The sequence below is a fragment of the Phocoena sinus genome, chromosome 6 (assembly GCF_008692025.1).
Source record: "Phocoena sinus isolate mPhoSin1 chromosome 6, mPhoSin1.pri, whole genome shotgun sequence".
NCBI classification, from domain to species: domain Eukaryota; kingdom Metazoa; phylum Chordata; class Mammalia; order Artiodactyla; family Phocoenidae; genus Phocoena; species Phocoena sinus.
In genome coordinates, this window is record NC_045768.1 from 55,564,949 (window position 1) to 55,581,765 (window position 16,817).

Below are 16,817 nucleotides of genomic sequence, written 5' to 3' on the forward strand. Positions count from 1 at the left end.
GAAACCAAGAAAATAAGATGGCCTAAACAGCTTCGCACACATGAATTAAACATTCCCCTAAGACCAACAAGAAACTTTTGTTGTGTTAGAACACAGTTATTGAAGCCAGAGGACTTATTATATTAACTGGGTTTCTACAACGTGTTTTCTCCAAAGAAGGAAGGGGTACATTGTATACATAAGGAATGGAGTTCCCATAATGAATGTGCCACTGGCCACAGTAATAAAGAGAAAAGCAGCAAGACTATTCCCTGCTTCAGTCCCTGACATAGTGAAGCCCAGAGAGTCTACCCTGAATGAGCTTTCCTTTTGCCTAAACCAGTGCTGCTAGACTGGTTCACAGCTCTGTTCAACTGAGTTAACCTGGTTTTGTTTCTTAAAAAAAAAAAAAAAAAAGGAGTGAGCCTCATATACTTGAGTCACTTTTCCACAATTGCCTCAATTGCCTCTCTTTGTCAACCTAATGTGAAAGCAAGTAGGTTTTGCCATTTCTTTGGGACTTCATTCTTTATGAGGGCTTCCATGTCCTGTAAAACTTGTATTAAATAAATGTGTATACTTTTCTCCTGTTAAAAAAAATAGAAAAAATGAGTGAGAAATCATGCAAGGATTCTAAGGAACCTCCTTTGTGGAGTACATGGATCTGGGAAACGACATTCATTCATTCATTCATTTCATCTTCAATGTCCCAGGCTCTGTGCTGGGCATACAAGATATAAAGAGAAGTCCTGTCCCTCAAGAAAGGGAAACTACATTGCAATGCTGTGTGATAAGTGCTTTGTGGGAATGAGGACGGGGAAGGGACATTGGGTGGAGTTTTGAAGAAGAGATAGGAATCAGATGAAGTGAGGCAGGCATTCCAAGCAGAAGAAAATAGCAGAAGGCATGGCATCTTGGGAGGACAGTGAGACTTGGACTGGAATGCTGCAAACCTGGGGAGGAGGCATGAGAATGGAAGGCTGAGGGCATGGCTTCATGTGATTTGTGCGCCTTCCTGGGAGGTCGACGTGAGCCTGTAGGCATGCGAAGCAAGTTAGAGCAGTGACTCCCACCTGTGTCATTATCTCCAAAGGAACACCCTGAACAAGCGAGGAAGTATTGTTTAAAAGAAAATTCAGTGACAGTCCAAGATGGTAAGGCAGACTTTATTCCATCATGGTAGGTAGAGGTACCACTGCAATGGGATTTTGCAGTGGAGGAAAGAGAGTGGGTTCAACTCCAAATGAATACAACATGAGCCACTGGGAGTTGATAGCCAAGAAACTGAGTAGTGAGAACAGTGGATGGAAGGTTACTGTGAGGAAACGTCGGAGGTAAGCGGGATTCTGCCTAAACTGACCTTTAACAGGATTCTTGCTGAAGACAGGCCAGGTTAATCAGATATCCCCTGAGGGGTGGTGGAGAATGAGGAACCTGATTAGATATGGAGAGTGATCAGATATTGAGGTATGGGGGTTTTGGTTAAACTGATTTAGCAGGGTTCTTGCTAAAACTAGATTTTACAGTGAAGTCCACAGTTAGGCCTAGGAGAAGGTTCAGGAGCCTGACTAAAGTGGTCAAGCAAAGAATCTTTGTCAGTATCAATCACAGAGGAACAGGAGAGTCTACTGGTTAAGAGCCAGACTGCCTGGGTTTGCATCCTGGCTCTGCCATTTACTAGCTGTGAAACCTTGAACAAGTTACTTAACGCGTCCTCAACTGTAAAATAGGGATAATGATAATACTATGTCATAGTGCCCTGGAAGAGCTATATAATTTTTTAACTTACTCTTTTTTGTCTGATGCTATCAGAGGTTTCTAGACAGTCCCAATGTTGGCATCAGAAGCTACAGGGTCAGTATTAGAATCAAGCCCACACAGGTGAGTTCACACAATGCGTTCATTCTGGAAATGAAAATAATAGGAAAAGGCTTGCTCTGCCAGCAGTGTTAAGTTCCTCAGCATACAAACAGCCTCTACCCAGATGCCTGAGCTACCAGCTTTGTAAGGTAAGGAGAAGCAAAGAGAGAGCTCGGTAATAATTAGCTTGCGGTAGAAAGCCGAAAAAGTCTCACTGAGCTGTTAGTTATCCTGATGTCAAAGCACGGACTTTGAAGAGAGCGGCTGAGCTCCTTAGATCCTCTGAGGTGTGTTTAATGCTTATTGAACAAGAAGCCTCCTATAAAAGCTCATTGAATCTTCTGAAAACTTGGCCCAACTACAAATACCACTGTCCTCTATGATATTAAAAAAAAAAAAAAAAAGTTAAAACAGCACCTGGATTGCTGAAGAACCAGGAGACCAGCCCATTGCTTCTTGACAGATGTTTTGAACATCAAATGTGGACCTGCTGACAAAGGCTGCAAGTGAGAGCCTTTAGTTCATTTGCTGGGGACCATTTTTTTTTTTTTAACTTCACAGAATAGTCTGGGAGGTGATAGAACCTATTTCAAGGCAGTTCTTTGTATTAATGTCTCTAAGGAAAATAGATGTCATAGGTGAAGCGTGCACAGAAATATATTTTGCATGCTCCCCTCTGCCTTTTCTCTTTCCCCCTTTTAACATCCCAGGAGTATTAATCCAGGCCCCCCTGAATCAACAAAGTGAGAGCATAGCTAGCCTTGTTTTCTCTGGGGAATGAACTTATTTCTTTATCCTCATAGCAACCCAATGAAAGTAAGTAGGACCTTACCTCTCTATCTTCAGAGATGAGGAAACAGGAGATTGAAGAGAGATTCAGCCAATTTTCCAAGATTACACAGATCATAAGCGCAGCACCTAGGACTGACACAGAGTCTCGGGCTCCATTCTGGAACCTTCTGCTGCCTGGGGACCAGAGCCTGGGAAGAGGTGCCTGGGGGCAGGCAGCCATACATAGGTTTTCTATTTTACCTTAAGTGCAACGAGAGGCTTATACATGCATGTGAAATGGCCTGATTTATGTTTTAAAAAGACCTCTTTAGTGGCCATGTGATGAAGGAGTACAGAAGGATTATGGTAGGAGTGAGGGAATGGACGAGTTAACACTTGTGTAGTGCCTTCCATGTGCCCAGTGACACGTTTCATATTGATCATTTCATTCAATAATAACGGAGGCTACTGACTGAGTAAAATTTAAGTTCTAGGCGTGCTGTAGGTACTGTTTCTGACCCTCACAACAGCTGTACAAGATGGGGTTGTTCACTTTGCTCCTCACAATTACACTTTACGAGGTAGAGGCATTTAAAACCTCCATTTTAGGGACTTCCCTGGTGGTGCAGCAGTTAAAAATCCACCTGCCAATGCAGGGGACACGGGTTTGAGCCCTAGTCCGGGAAGATCCCACATGCTGCAGAGGAACTAAGCCCAGGTGCCACAACTACTGAGCCTGCGTGCCGCAACTACTGAAGCCCACGTGCCTAGAGCCCGTGCTCCACAACAAGAGAAGCCACCACAAGGAGCCTGCGCAACGCAACGAAGAGTAACCCCCACTCGCCGCAACTAGAGAAAGCCCGCGCACAGCAACAAAGACCCAACGCAACCAAAAATAAATAAATTTATTTTAAAAAAAAAATCCTCCATTTTATAGATGTGATCCCAGGGGGTCCCACCGAAGCCCATACTTGTTTCTCCATGTGCCGGTGGCCTCTCTGCTGGTGATGGAGAGACAGGAGTCCTCTGGATAAGAGGATGCCCCAGTGCAATGAGTTTCTTGAATGATGTGTCCATTCACAATTGTGAAGTACCATCAGACGCCAGACCCAAAAATCTTCCAGTAACAGTTAATTCTGATACCTTAATGGCAAGGTGGGGAGAGATCATCACGAAATTTTGTTCTCAGGTGGGTGGTAGCTTAATCAGAGAGCTCTCAGAGGAGTCTTTTGCCCTCAGTTGTTTATCTTTAAAACATACTATTGTTTAGCCCACGCTTCCTTTGCAGTGTTTTCATAAAAAAAATTCTAGTAGATTGTTACTGCTTTGGTCAGGAGCCAGCACCCCAGCTCATCCAAGCCTCCTCCGGAGGTGAAAAAACAAGTGTGGTTTCTTAAAGAGCTAGCAGGTGCCCCGAAATTCCAAGGACTACCTCTGTTTCTAGGCCACAGCTCAGCCTCAAAACTATCCCTGTTTTTAAAGGACAATCCTGGACTCACGGGTAACTGGACTTGTTAAAGAAAAGAAATTCGGTGATACTTGTTAAAGATGGTAAGGCAGACTTGAGCTAGGACCATAAAGACAAGTGTAGGGACCACTACAATGAGATTTTGCAGTGGAGGAGAGAGACTGGGCTCAACTCTGAATAGAGCATGGAAATGGGAATTTATAGCCAAGGAGCAACGGGGGTGGGGGCCGCAGGATGGATAATTATTAAGAGAAAACATCAGGGGTAAGGGGGATTCTGGCTAAACTGACCCAATAAGATTGATGTTGAAGACAGGCCAGAGTAATCAGACATCATCTGGGAGATGGTAGAGGATTAAGAGACCTGATCAGATGTCTAGGATGATCAGATATCAAGGGTAGGGGGTTCTGGCTAAACTGACTTAGCAGGGTTCTTGCTAAAAGTGTATTTTGCAAGGAAGTACACAGATGGGCCTAAGAGAAGGTTCAGAAGCCTGACTAAAGTGTGGCCAAGCAAAGAATCTTTGTCAGAATCCGGCACATCTTAATGCTGCCTGCTGCGAGTTGTTTCTGGTCACCTCAGCCTGGTGACACCTCTGGCTCCTCTGAAAGCCCATGGTACCAGGTCTCTGCACCAGTGCTTTACAGAGCATCCAGTTTTTAAAGTGGGTGGGAAAGATCCAGTTTTTTAAATTTCCAATCTGCATGGATCAATAATCTTTGTAAACTATAATAGAAATGAATTACTAGGAAGAAGATATAAAAAAGAAAAGACACACAAAACACTTGCCCGATTTTTTATTATTACATTCAACAGACAAAATTCTGTTCAATTGCTATAAACTTTCAAACACTTACCTTTGATTTCTGTGCAGATCCTGTCGCACCTGCTTTGCAGTATATTAGTGCAGAGTTCCCTCTCATTTGTCAGTTGCTAAAGGGCAGGTGTTAGCTTCCAGAAGAATTGAGTTTGGGGAGTGGACCGTAAGGAGAGGCGGTCCTCTAGACTTCACCAGGCATGAGGCGTGGCCTGAAAGCCAGGAATCCAGGAGGCTCTTTAGAGTAAAACCCACCACGTTATGGTGATGTTTCACCTGTAAGACTTTTAAATTTTTAAAATTATTTTTAATTGTGGTTAAAGTACACATAACATAAAATTTACCTTTTTTTTTTTTTTTTTGGCCATGTCCTGTGGCATATCGAACCTGCACCCCCTGCTTTGGAAGCGCAGAGTCTTAACCACTGGACCGCTAGCGAAGTCCTAAAATTTACCATCTTAACCATTTTTTAGTGTATAATTCAGTGGCATTAAGTACATTCACATTGTTGCATAACCATCACCACCACTCATCTCCAGAACTCTTCATCTTGCAAACTGAAACTCTGTACTCATAAATAGCTCCCCATTCTCCTTTATCAAGGGGGCCATATTCTCAACCACTGTCTCATACTAGCCCCATGCATGTGCTACAAAATCTAGTCCAGCGCTGCCCAGTAGACCTTCCTGTGATGATGGAATTGTTCTCTATTTTTGCTGTCCATTGCAGTAGCCACCAGCTACATGTAAGAGAGCACTTGAAAAGCGCTGTCTTCAGAGTCCAAGGTCTGGATTAAGTTACCATTTGCAGGACAACATCCATTGAGCTAGACCACACGTTCTCAACAGGAGCAATATGGCCTCGAGGCAGCAAAAGCTGGTTCCTAGGGTGGAGGGGGGACTTACTCTTCTCATGTAAAGAGCACGTATATACATTTAGTACGTGAACAGATGAACGGTTTGTGCTATTAAAATTTCATGGGATGGCAATGAGGAAAAAATATCTAAGACTGGAGGAGGGGTGAGTGGGGTGGAGCACACAATAACGAAAAAAAAAGAAAAACACTAAGATGCTAAATATGTTCTCACATGGAGGTCTGTTATGGGTGAAAAGTATTTTTGTTGGCCGCTCTGGGAACCATACCAAACTGCCCTGTATGAGTGGTTTTTAAGATTACCTGCCAAGTTCCTAATCTCTTACACGGGAGTGGATCTTTGAAATGGGTTCACTTTGTGAGGAGAGGAATACCAATAAGAAGTGCAGTTTTTTCTGTCACATGGAAAGCATCGAGTACAAAATTCATAAAGCATCTTATTTAACACACAGAGGATCCAGAAAAGAATAAGCCTCTGGCCTTAGAGCACTATGGTCAGCATGGTGATGGAAAAGCACACCAAGAGATGATGGCTGATCAGGTTTACCGTCATCCTCTCCACCGCCCCTGTGCTATCAAGGTACAGGTTGCACTGAATTTCTTTTTTTAATACATTTATTTATTTATTTATATTTGGCTGCGTTGGGTCTTTGTTTCTGCACGCGGGCTTTCTCTAGTTGCGGCGAGCGGGGGCTACTCTTCGTTGCGGTGCGTGGGCTTCTCATTGCAATGGCTTCTCTTGTTGTGGAGCACGGGCTCTAGGCGCGCGGGCTTCAGTAGTTGTGGCACACGGGCTCAGTCGTTGTGGCTTGCAGGCTCAGTCGTTGTGGCGCACAGGCTTAGTTGCTCCGCAGCACATGGGGGTCTTTCCGGACCAGGGCTCGAGCCTGTGTCCCCTGCATTGGCAGGCGGATTCTTAACCACTGTGCCACCAGGGAAGCCCTGCACTGAATTTTGTAGCACATTTAAGCTTGAGTTTATTCATTCAACATTGCTGAGCACCCACTAAATGCTGGACATTCTGGTAAGGTCTAGAGATTATGCTGATGTCCAGTATGGTAGCCGTTAGCCACATGTGGCTATTTATATTGCGATTAAAATTAAGCAGAATTTAAAATCAGTTCCTCGGTCACACTAGCCACATTGCAAGTGCTCACTAGCCATGTGTAGCTGGGGCTACTGCAATGGACAGCACAAACCAAGAACCTTTCTATTGTCACAGGAAGTTCTACGGGCAGTGCTGGTCTAGAATTTTATAGCACGTGGATAGACCCAGTAGGACATAGTGGTTAAGATCTGGCCCTTGGGGTCAAACCTGGATTGGGATCCAGCTCTACCACTCACCAGCTGTAAGACCTTGGCATGTCACTTAGCCTTTCTGAGCCACAGCCTTCTCTGTAAAATGGGAGTAATAAGGCCTAGCTCATGGGGTTATATAGTAAGCATAAAAGGAGATGATGCACTTAACATGCTGTCATTGCTCAGTACACAGTGTCTATTAACATTTTCATTTTTATTATAATTATCATTATTACTGGCAGGTGGGGTGTTTAGACCACCCATCCAGACATTTTATATTCATGTTAATAAGTTCAGTAATGTTCCTGTTATAAAGGTTTTCAAATATTAGGCTGTTTCCCTGCATATGTTCCCTCCCTTTATGGCAGTCACCCACCCCTCATCCTCAACATTGTGTTAAAAATTGTTGAGAACCTGGATTTGAGTGTGAATGCTGCCCCCAATCAGTGGTGGCTAGAAAGTTAGCGTGGTAACTCTAGAGAGGTGGAGAAGTGTGACTGTTGATTTGAATACACTTCTGATATATCCAAGAGAACTGTAGGACCTAGGTAGATTTGAGAGATGGGGAACAAAGCTCTTCCTAAAAGTAACTACAAGAGAGTTGTTGTACTCTAGCAGAGAGGAGCTGGCTGACTGCTTCGGAGGCTGTATTTGTTTAAAATATTTCCGCCAAGAATCTCATTATTATGAAGCCTTTTATTGCCATCTGGGACCTGGAATAAAAGCAGAGGCACCAGCCCATGACCAAATCATCAAGACAATTTAAGACATATCCATATATGCTGGAAACAATTACCCACATAGATTTAATTTGTTTCACTGCTGGAAGAAAATCCTGAGCGGGCATGAAACACATACCTGAGAGCAGTTCTGCAGCCACCCTGTGAGCCTGTCACTTGTCAGTGCCTTAGGGACTGGGAGATGCTTAAATTGGATGTCTGACAAAGGTCAATATATCTGAAAATACATCTTCTGTTAGATCAGGGATACAGGTGTTTGTACAGGTTACTTGGAGTGCTGTTAAGTTGGTGATTTTCTTTTTTTAACCCACCATTATTGTTATGAATAATTATTATAATTGTTTATCAAAATAATGTATGGAGCTCAGAAATGGAATAGGAACATTTTATAATCAAATAATACACTTAGCAAGCTTATATATTTGCATTATTGTTTGCTCTTTTTTAAGAGACCAAAGCTAAATGAGATAGTTCATTGGTTTTCTGAGTTGTAGCCTTCAGTGTCTCTTAATTTTTTGTTATTGTTTCTTGTAGAATTCTTGTTTTTAATTGTCTTAACATTAGGAAAAGAAAGTCTGCTCAGCCTACCACATTCTTTTTCCCAAAGAAAGAGAACAGGATCTGTCATCCAGGTTATTCTAGTATGTGACTGCAGTATACCCATCATATGGTAACTGCACAGTCTTGCTCCGGAGGTTGGTTAATGAGCCCTTAACAACATCCTGGGGTGACTGCTAGAGGCCAGAGCCCCTTCTCTCAAAATATTAACTTCATAAGGAGCAATCAACAGCCAGAGGAATGGCGTGTTTAGAGTGAGAGATGACTTTTTCTGTCATCATCATCATGAGAGCTTCCTTACAGATTTTTCCTGTACGTCAACTATGTACGATTATATGTGGGGAGCATAATCCCCTAGTCACTTAAAAAAAATGGATAGGCCTTTTATGGCATGAGGAGTGAATATAAAAGCTACTCGTGCTTGCTGATAGCCTGCAGGTTTACGACCTTTTCCTCCGGGTTGTCTCATGACAACCTCTTCGTTTTTCCTGCTACCTTGTACTTCAGGTTTTGCAAACAGTTATGGAACAACTCGTGTGTTGAAGACTCAAAAATCACTTTCTATGGTGATCGTTTGATTCAAAATGTGATTCTCATTTTGGAAGTCGGACAGGGTAGTCTGAAACCTTCAAATGACGGTTTGCTGAAAGATGACTTGGTCGCTTCTGAACCTGCCTCGTGTCCCACGTAGAAGCAGTCCAGTTAGAGAGATGCATCATTTGATTCCATTTATATGAGCATCTTTGATGGAACGCAGAGGTTTCTAGCAAGGAGGGATGTGTGCCTTCCACCTCTACAGCTATCCTTGGCATTCTACACAACCATTTCAAGTCAGGTAACATTCAGTCACTTTACTGGCAGCCAAAGACCATCTGAAACTAGATCTAACAATGTGGTCCTAAGTCTCTTTGATTACCTGTGCCCTCGGAAATTTTTATTTATATCCCAACTCCAACTGGGATTGTAAGGAGTCTCACAATCAAAGCCATACAGAATAAGGTTGTAAACATAAAAGCAATTTAAAAATCATGAAAAGAAGGAAATTTGCTAGCCAGGATGGATAATGAAATTACTGTGATTTATTATTGAATTTGGCCCTGAGATTGTCTAAAGATCCATCATTAAGTAGATGATTAAATACCTGTGGTACAGCCACATGACAGAAGATTATGTAGCCTTTAAAATTATCTGCGGGGTGAATTTGTAACAATAAGAAAAGATGCTTATAATACAGTATTTAGAAGAGAGAGGATTAAAAACTATCAAATTATCTCAGCCATGTTTACAAAAAATTGAGAAAAAAATATGGGGATAAAATTCACCAGAATATTGACTACAGCTGATGACATGAAGTGATTTTTGTTTTCATCTTTATGTTTTTTTCTTTTCTTCAGATAATTACAATGAACATATATATTATAATCACATGTAAAAGTTATTTTTTTAGTTGACTGTGAGATTCCTGACAAAAAAGGGCAGAAAGGGAAACAATCATGAGTTACATGGTTTTTATTATGTGATGAAAGAACTTTTAGTTCTTCAAGGTAAACTTTTCCTTGATACTGAATCCCAAAAGAATGTTGAGTGATATAATGTACAAATCTTGATAAAGTTCTTAGAGCGGATGCAGAAGGGGGGACTCCTTTTACTGTCTCATGACCACCCCCAAGAGCAGCCAAAGACACAGCACTCACTATGGGCTAAAGTAGTAGGGATTAGCCAGAGGGGAACTTGCCTCCCACTAGGCTTCTGTCTCTTAATTCTGCATTTGGAATGTTGAAGTGGTTCTTTTGCCCATTGCATTTATTCAAACAAAATGTGTGAGATAGGCCTAGCAGATGCAGACACAGCTCTCAGCTCTTTTCTTCACACCTTGAGGATTGAATCACCACCGGTCCTGGAAATCTTTTTGAGTAATATAATTTGATTTCTCCCCCCTTTTCAGGTGTTGCTGCACTGGATTCCAACATATCTGGAAAAATCGGTCTACGTGCTGTCGTGTATTATTTCTGTACCACTGTCATTGCTGTAATTTTAGGTAAAATTTATTTCTGAATCCTTATTTTTCTGTATAATTGTGACTTTCCAGTTAAAAGTAGTTGGCTTTTAAAAATGCACACTTTTTTAAAATCAGAAAGTACAATTGTCAAACTACTATGAAGCTTTTTGGCTTGAAGTCAGCACAGCACATTTTATACGAACAATATAAGGCTGACTGAATTTCAGCCGTGGTACTGCTTATTAGTGTCTCTAGTAAGAAACAGAAGGAGGGTGACAGTTCTGTGCCATATCTACCTTATCGGGTAGAAGGAAATGAAGCCAAGAGCTAATATGATCTTTAAACTTGATGATTAGTCTATAATAGTGGCTTTGAGTATAATTATAAAGTATTTCCAGAAAGACAGCATTTCATTACATTTCAAATTTCATGTAGTAGCCAGAGCTAACAGAGTCTTGCCAAGTATAAATTCCACTTGAAAGAGGGAGAATGTTCTAATGAGGGAATATGGTTGCTCTTATACCTCTGGCACTCTTTTGTGAAAAAAGTATGGTCCATCCTTTGGGACCTAGTGTAACATCTTAAGAAGGATGCCCGGAGTGGGAAGAGAGGAGTGTGTACTCAGATGTTGCAGCCAGTTTGACCCTTGCAGCTCTGCTTTAATGAACTCATAAAAGGTGATGAAGATGTGGTGACATTTTAGTGGTATTAGGCCAGGGGACTTAGGAGGGCCTGAACCCCGCCTTAAATCAAAGCTACATCTCCTCATGAGATTCCTGAGGGAGGCCAAGGCAAAGAACAAAGCTGAGCTTATCTATTTACTGCAACCCTGAGACACAAGAGTGGACCACACCCATTCATTGCCCCTCTATTACCCAGTGACTCCTCCCATTAGCAAAACTGACACATTCAGCATCCTTAAGTCCCGCCCCCTTGGACTAGCATTTCTCCTTGGGAAGAGTGATAAAGGGCATGGGGCCTTTTCTTCTTCACTCCCCTCCAGTCAAACAACCTGGTCTTTCCTAAAACCTCCCACCTCTGCTTGAACACCTCAAGAGGAACCCATTACCTCCAGAGGCCAAAATGGGGCTTTCAGATGCTCTCTGTTTAGACATTTCTTCTTCACAATGAGAAGAACTATCTCTCCTTGGAACTCCTGTCCTCATTCCACCCCCTAAGAGTCACACGGAACACTTCCTAACCCAAATCCTTTTGTGGGTTACACAACAGCTTTCCAGATATTTGAAGGCTTGTGATATGAAAGGAAGATAGGGCTTATTCTGTATGAGCCTCAGAAAAATAAGCAGCAACTGTGGGTAAAAGTTACAGAAAGATGTTGAGTGAGTGCCCTGAGTCGGAAAATGAATTATTCTCACCCTAACCCCTGCCTAGGCTGATCTCATAAGCTAAAGAAAAGAAAAAAGAGGATTCTCATCAGCAGGTGTTTCCAGAAGCAGTTGTGGAATGCAGCCCCTTCATTTTTTAAAAACACACATGAAGAGTTCTTTCTGCTTCATTTAGTTGGAAAAGTAATAAAGGCATCTGCTGAGGTCCCCACTGAGGCTTGTCATTTTGGCTGGACCTCAGGGTCCCCATCCCAGTATTGCCCGGTACCACCAGGCCTATTGTTTCTAAAATGGATCCACGAGGGGTGTCAGGTGCCCGAGGAGGTTCTTAATGCTCTGTGGGTGCTATCTTTGGTCATAGGTATCGTGCTGGTGGTGAGCATCAAGCCTGGTGTCACCCAGAAAGTGAATGAAATTGACAGGACAGGCAGCAGCCCTGAAGTCAGTTCAGTGGATGCCATGTTAGACCTGATCAGGTGAGTGTCTGGCCAGCAGGGTGGCTTCATAGGCATGCGACCTATGTGGTCGCACAGGGCCCCATACTTGGTTTAATGCTCTGCTGTTGCTGTCTTGAAATTTTTAATAATTTTTGAATTATTATACATGTTCATTTTGCCCTGGACCCTGCAAATTACACAGCCAGTCATGCTTACCACGTCATGGTTCCAAGAGGGAATGGAAGGAACAGCGTTCTCTGTCAGGGTTTAGGATGGACAGAGATGCCTAAAGTATACTTGTTGCGTTAAGATGCCGGGCTGTGTTAGGTGGTCAGTTCTGAAGCATACTTGAAGAAATACATTTTTTAATTGTACAGGAGAAACCCTCTTATCTGAAGCAATCAGGGCTGGAGATTGATCAGTTAATTAAAAAAAAAACAGCATTTAAAGCAGAGAATCGTAAATATGTATTACATATTTTGTTTACACTTAAAACTTAAATGCGTTTATTTGCCAATTTTTTTATGTCGGGCCAAGGTCTTCTCTTAGAGTGTGTCAGTTGATTTTTCATATTCCTGTTGCCTAGGCTGCCTTTATAAACGCATCATCTACAATTTCCAGATTCAGTTTCCATGAAGTGGAGAAAGAAAACCCTTAGAAATAGCAAAGAAAGCTGAGTGCCGAGTTCTTACAGTTGTTTTTTGTTTCAATTGTCTTTCCTTACCTAATGCAACCACAGAAGTTTTACTCACTTGCCTCCATTGAGTTTCCAGGCATTCCAGCTTAGATTTTTTTTTTTTTTTTTTTTTTTTTTTTTTGCGGTACGCGAGCCTCTCACTGCTGTGGCCTCTCCCATTGCAGGCCACAGGCTCCGGACGCGCAGGCCCAGCGGCCATGGCTCACGGGCCTAGCTGCTTCACGGCATGTGGGATCCTCCCGGACCGGGGCATGAACCCGTGTCCCCTGCATCGGCAGGCAGACTCTCAACTACTGTGCCACCAGGGAAGCCCCCAGCTTAGTTTTTATAGAAACTGCTCCTTCCTTTTCACACTTATAATGCATTGATTTACATAATTTTTAATTCAATAATAACGATTATTTGCAACTGGCATAAAGAATTTGGGAATAAGTGCAGTGGGCTCTCATTATCAATGAAAACAGAAATGTGGAAAATATTAAAGAAGTCTCTTAACTGTGCATGTCTACCTGCCAGTGTGAATCTCACCAAGGACAGCAGGCATGTCAGCTACTCGGTGAATCAGTTAAGCGTGACAGGTGGTTAGGAGAGCTTTCTATCTATCCCTGGTTGAAGCTCAGCAGGGAAAAATAAGTCTTAATACAAGGAAGTATTACGTAAAGGAGAGGCCAGAAGAGAAACCAGAGTACTAGTTCTATCGCATAATCATTTCCATCAAAGTATTGGGTATGACCAAAAAAACCAAAAAAAAACAAAACAAAACACTTTTGCCTTGGGCTACCCTGGTGGCGCAGTGGTTGAGAGTCCGCCTGCCGATGCAGGGGACACGGGTTCGTGCCCCGGTCCAGGAAGATCCCACATGCTGCGCAGCGGCTGGGCCCGTGAGCCATGGCCGCTGAGCCTGCGCGTCCGGAGCCTGTGCTCCGCAACAGGAGAGGCCACAACAGTGAGAGGCCAGCGTACTGCAAAAACAAAACAAAACAAAACACTTTTGCCTTAATGTAATACTGCTTGTACTGTCTCCAACAGGAATATGTTCCCTGAGAACCTTGTCCAAGCCTGTTTTCAGCAGGTAAGAATAATGACTTTTGCCCTCAAGTTGCTCCCTCTTCCCCCTTGCCAATTAAGATTTTTTTTCCTGCTATGACCCAAGAAATGGAATTAGCCTGTCAAAAATGACAGGAAATGCACCTGTGAATGGAGGAATATCAGGTGACCTATTTCTTAACCCTAGTATTTCCAGGCACAGTGACATGCCTGTTGTAGCTCCTCTGTTTTCCCTTAGGCTTTTTTTTCTTTCCTCCAAAAGGGCTCAACTGGAGCAAGTCAGGAAGCTGTCAAATAATGAGTGTTTTAAAATGTGGCTTCTAGTACCTATTTTTGGAGAACCACATTATATTTGTGAAGAAACTTAGATTATCTACAGATATAATGCAGTTAGAAAAGTAGCCCTCCACCTCTTCTTTCCTTTCCCTCCCGTGTTGGGAAATCAGTATCTGACCCACATGGGTGGTTAGTGTTCCTGGCATTTGGTCTTTTCTTGCACCTTTACATGCCCATTGCTTGCACTCTACAGAGCAATATAACAAAGCCAAGATTTTTTTCCTTTAGGAAGTTTAACAATCTCTTCACTCCATTTCCTTTAAGGCTTTTTCTCTTGTTTATCTATGCACTTTAAGACAGCTGAGTCTATCACAAGCTGCTGAATTCATTTACATAATTACAGGAGCAGAGACCTCTGTGTAGACCAACAAAAATGGCAATTAAATTGCTCCCTGCCGACCTCCAAGAGGTACAGAACCACCTCTATTTAGGGAGTGCCTTTGCAATTCAGCCACAGTGGTCATTTGTAAGGTTCCTGGTGTTGGCAGAGCCTCGTAGGAGTGACGTTTATGCCTGGCATGATGATATATTAGCTCTTTCTTAAACATCTCTGCTGAAGTCCAGCAGAATCAAACAGGGCTGAAGAAATTCAACAGAAATCTCACTCACGTAATAGCCCTAAAGGGACTATTGACTTTGGAACAACCGTATAGTTCTTGATGTTTGTTAAAGTCACGGTGACTACATTTATCCAAGTGATGAGGTTTTTTTTTTTCCAGATTAAAAATAATAAATGAATAAATAAATAAACTGAAACAAAAATGATTCATAGGATTCCTATAGAGTCTGTCTGGTAAAGCAACTACAAATAAAACCCATGCTTTCTTTCACATTATTGCTCCATTAATTGGTCCCTTATTACAGAAGTGAGAGAGCATTTTGACACCATTGAATGGTGGCTGTGGAGATCAGGAGGTTGGATTTCTCAATCCCATTTTTGCTTCCAAAGCCTCATGGGAGGTACCGTCCAAACCTGAAGCCAACAGAGGCCTCGGAGGTGGAATCTTTCAGTGACACTTGTCTGGCCAAAGTAATACTCCTTTAGCCTCAGAAGCTTAAAAAGAATTCTTTTTTTGTTTGTTTCTTTGACCTTTTTCCCCCTCCAACGTGCAGTACAAAACCACACGTGAAGAAGTGAAACGTCCCAATGAGCCAGGGACAAACAGGACGGAGGCGTCTGTCACAGCCATCATGACAACTGCTATTTCCAAGGTACCATTTCCATCCTGTTGTTTGCTCCCTTCCCTGGTAGGCAGGGGCCGAGCCATTGAGTGAGCAGGAGATGGAAATAAGTAGATCCTCATTGTTCGCAGATTCCACGTTTGTAAATTCACCTACTCACATTCACAGACACACAAAGAGTGGTGAAAGTTTTAAGTTGCCCAATGCACATGTTCCCCGCTGAGGCTGAACAAGGCTACAGCTCAGCCTTCTTGGTTCAGCTCTTACACGGTAAATAAGTGTCCTTTGTGCGGTGTGTTTATGCCACATTTTTCACATTTTTGTACTCTGTCTTGGTGATGTCGCTGTTTGAAATGTTCCCCAAGCATCATGCCGCAGTGCTGTCTAGTTAGTTTTCCCAAAGGCAGGCAGGCTGATGTGCCATATGAGAAAATACATGTGTTAGATAAGTTTCATTCAGACATGAGTTAAAGTGTGTTGGCTGTGAGTTCAATGTTAACAACTAAATAATATATATTAAATAAGGTGTCTTTGAACTGAAACACAGAGAAAACAAGGTTTTATGTTGATTATTTGGCAAAAATGTTGTGACTAGTGATTCCCAGAAACCTAATTCTATATTTCCCCTAGGAACATTGATTCAATATTCACTAATTCAGTGTTCGCAGCCACTTTATAGAGTGTAACTTCTGAGAATAATGAGAAGCAACTGAACCACGCAGAGAAAAGAATGAGCCCTCTCACTTCTGTATCTCTGCCACCCAGAGTTGAGTTGGGCACCTCTGGGAACTATGTTAGATTTGCAAGACTACTTAAACTGCAGGCCTACAGTTCCTTATCTGAAACTCTTTGCCCATATTTGATACTGAGTTCAGAGCTTTTCACTTTAGAAGGTCCAGGTGGTGTATGTACTATATGTTATACAACATCCTTAAGTGGAATTGACAATAACATTCTAGAATCAAGCACATCAGTATTTCTGCAACTAACTTGTGAATGTTCTACCAAGTAAGAAAAATAGGCTATATGTAGCCTCATCTCAGTTCGGGATAGGTTTTGCCACCAAGAGTTTGCCATAAATTTATCAATGAAATCAACAGGCTTTGAGAACTTTGGGGATTTCAGCATTGGAGATTAGATCGTGTGGACCTAAAGTAGTATATCTGTAGTCCTGTAGATCGCTCCTGAAGGTACTGTGCCTTCACACAGAAAGGAAAGATTTAAGGAAAAAATAAATACTCAGTAGACGTAAGAGTTCAGGTTAAGTAGGCCACAGTTAGCTTCCTCTTTCTTCCTACAGAAAGCCCTCCATGACCTAGCTCCTCCCTGGTTTCCCAGCTTATTTCTTGGTGAGCCCCATCTATTCTATCCAGATCCACCTCCTCAATTAGTTTCTATTCCTGCTTT

General features: G+C 42.4%; 1 protein-coding gene across 5 annotated transcripts in view; it reads left to right on the top strand.

Annotated features, from left to right (window-relative positions):
- SLC1A1 (solute carrier family 1 member 1) overlaps positions 1-16,817 on the top strand; it is a 62,756-nt gene that overhangs the window by 30,559 nt on the left and 15,380 nt on the right. For 4 of the 5 annotated variants that reach the window (XM_032636039.1, XM_032636043.1, XM_032636044.1 and 1 more), the window contains 4 exons: positions 10,312-10,404; positions 12,073-12,187; positions 13,875-13,917; positions 15,342-15,440. In XM_032636039.1, the coding sequence (XP_032491930.1) occupies positions 10,312-10,404; positions 12,073-12,187; positions 13,875-13,917; positions 15,342-15,440 (350 nt within the window). The remainder of the gene's footprint in view (positions 1-10,311; positions 10,405-12,072; positions 12,188-13,874; positions 13,918-15,341; positions 15,441-16,817) is intronic. The other variant, XM_032636042.1, reaches the window with a different exon arrangement.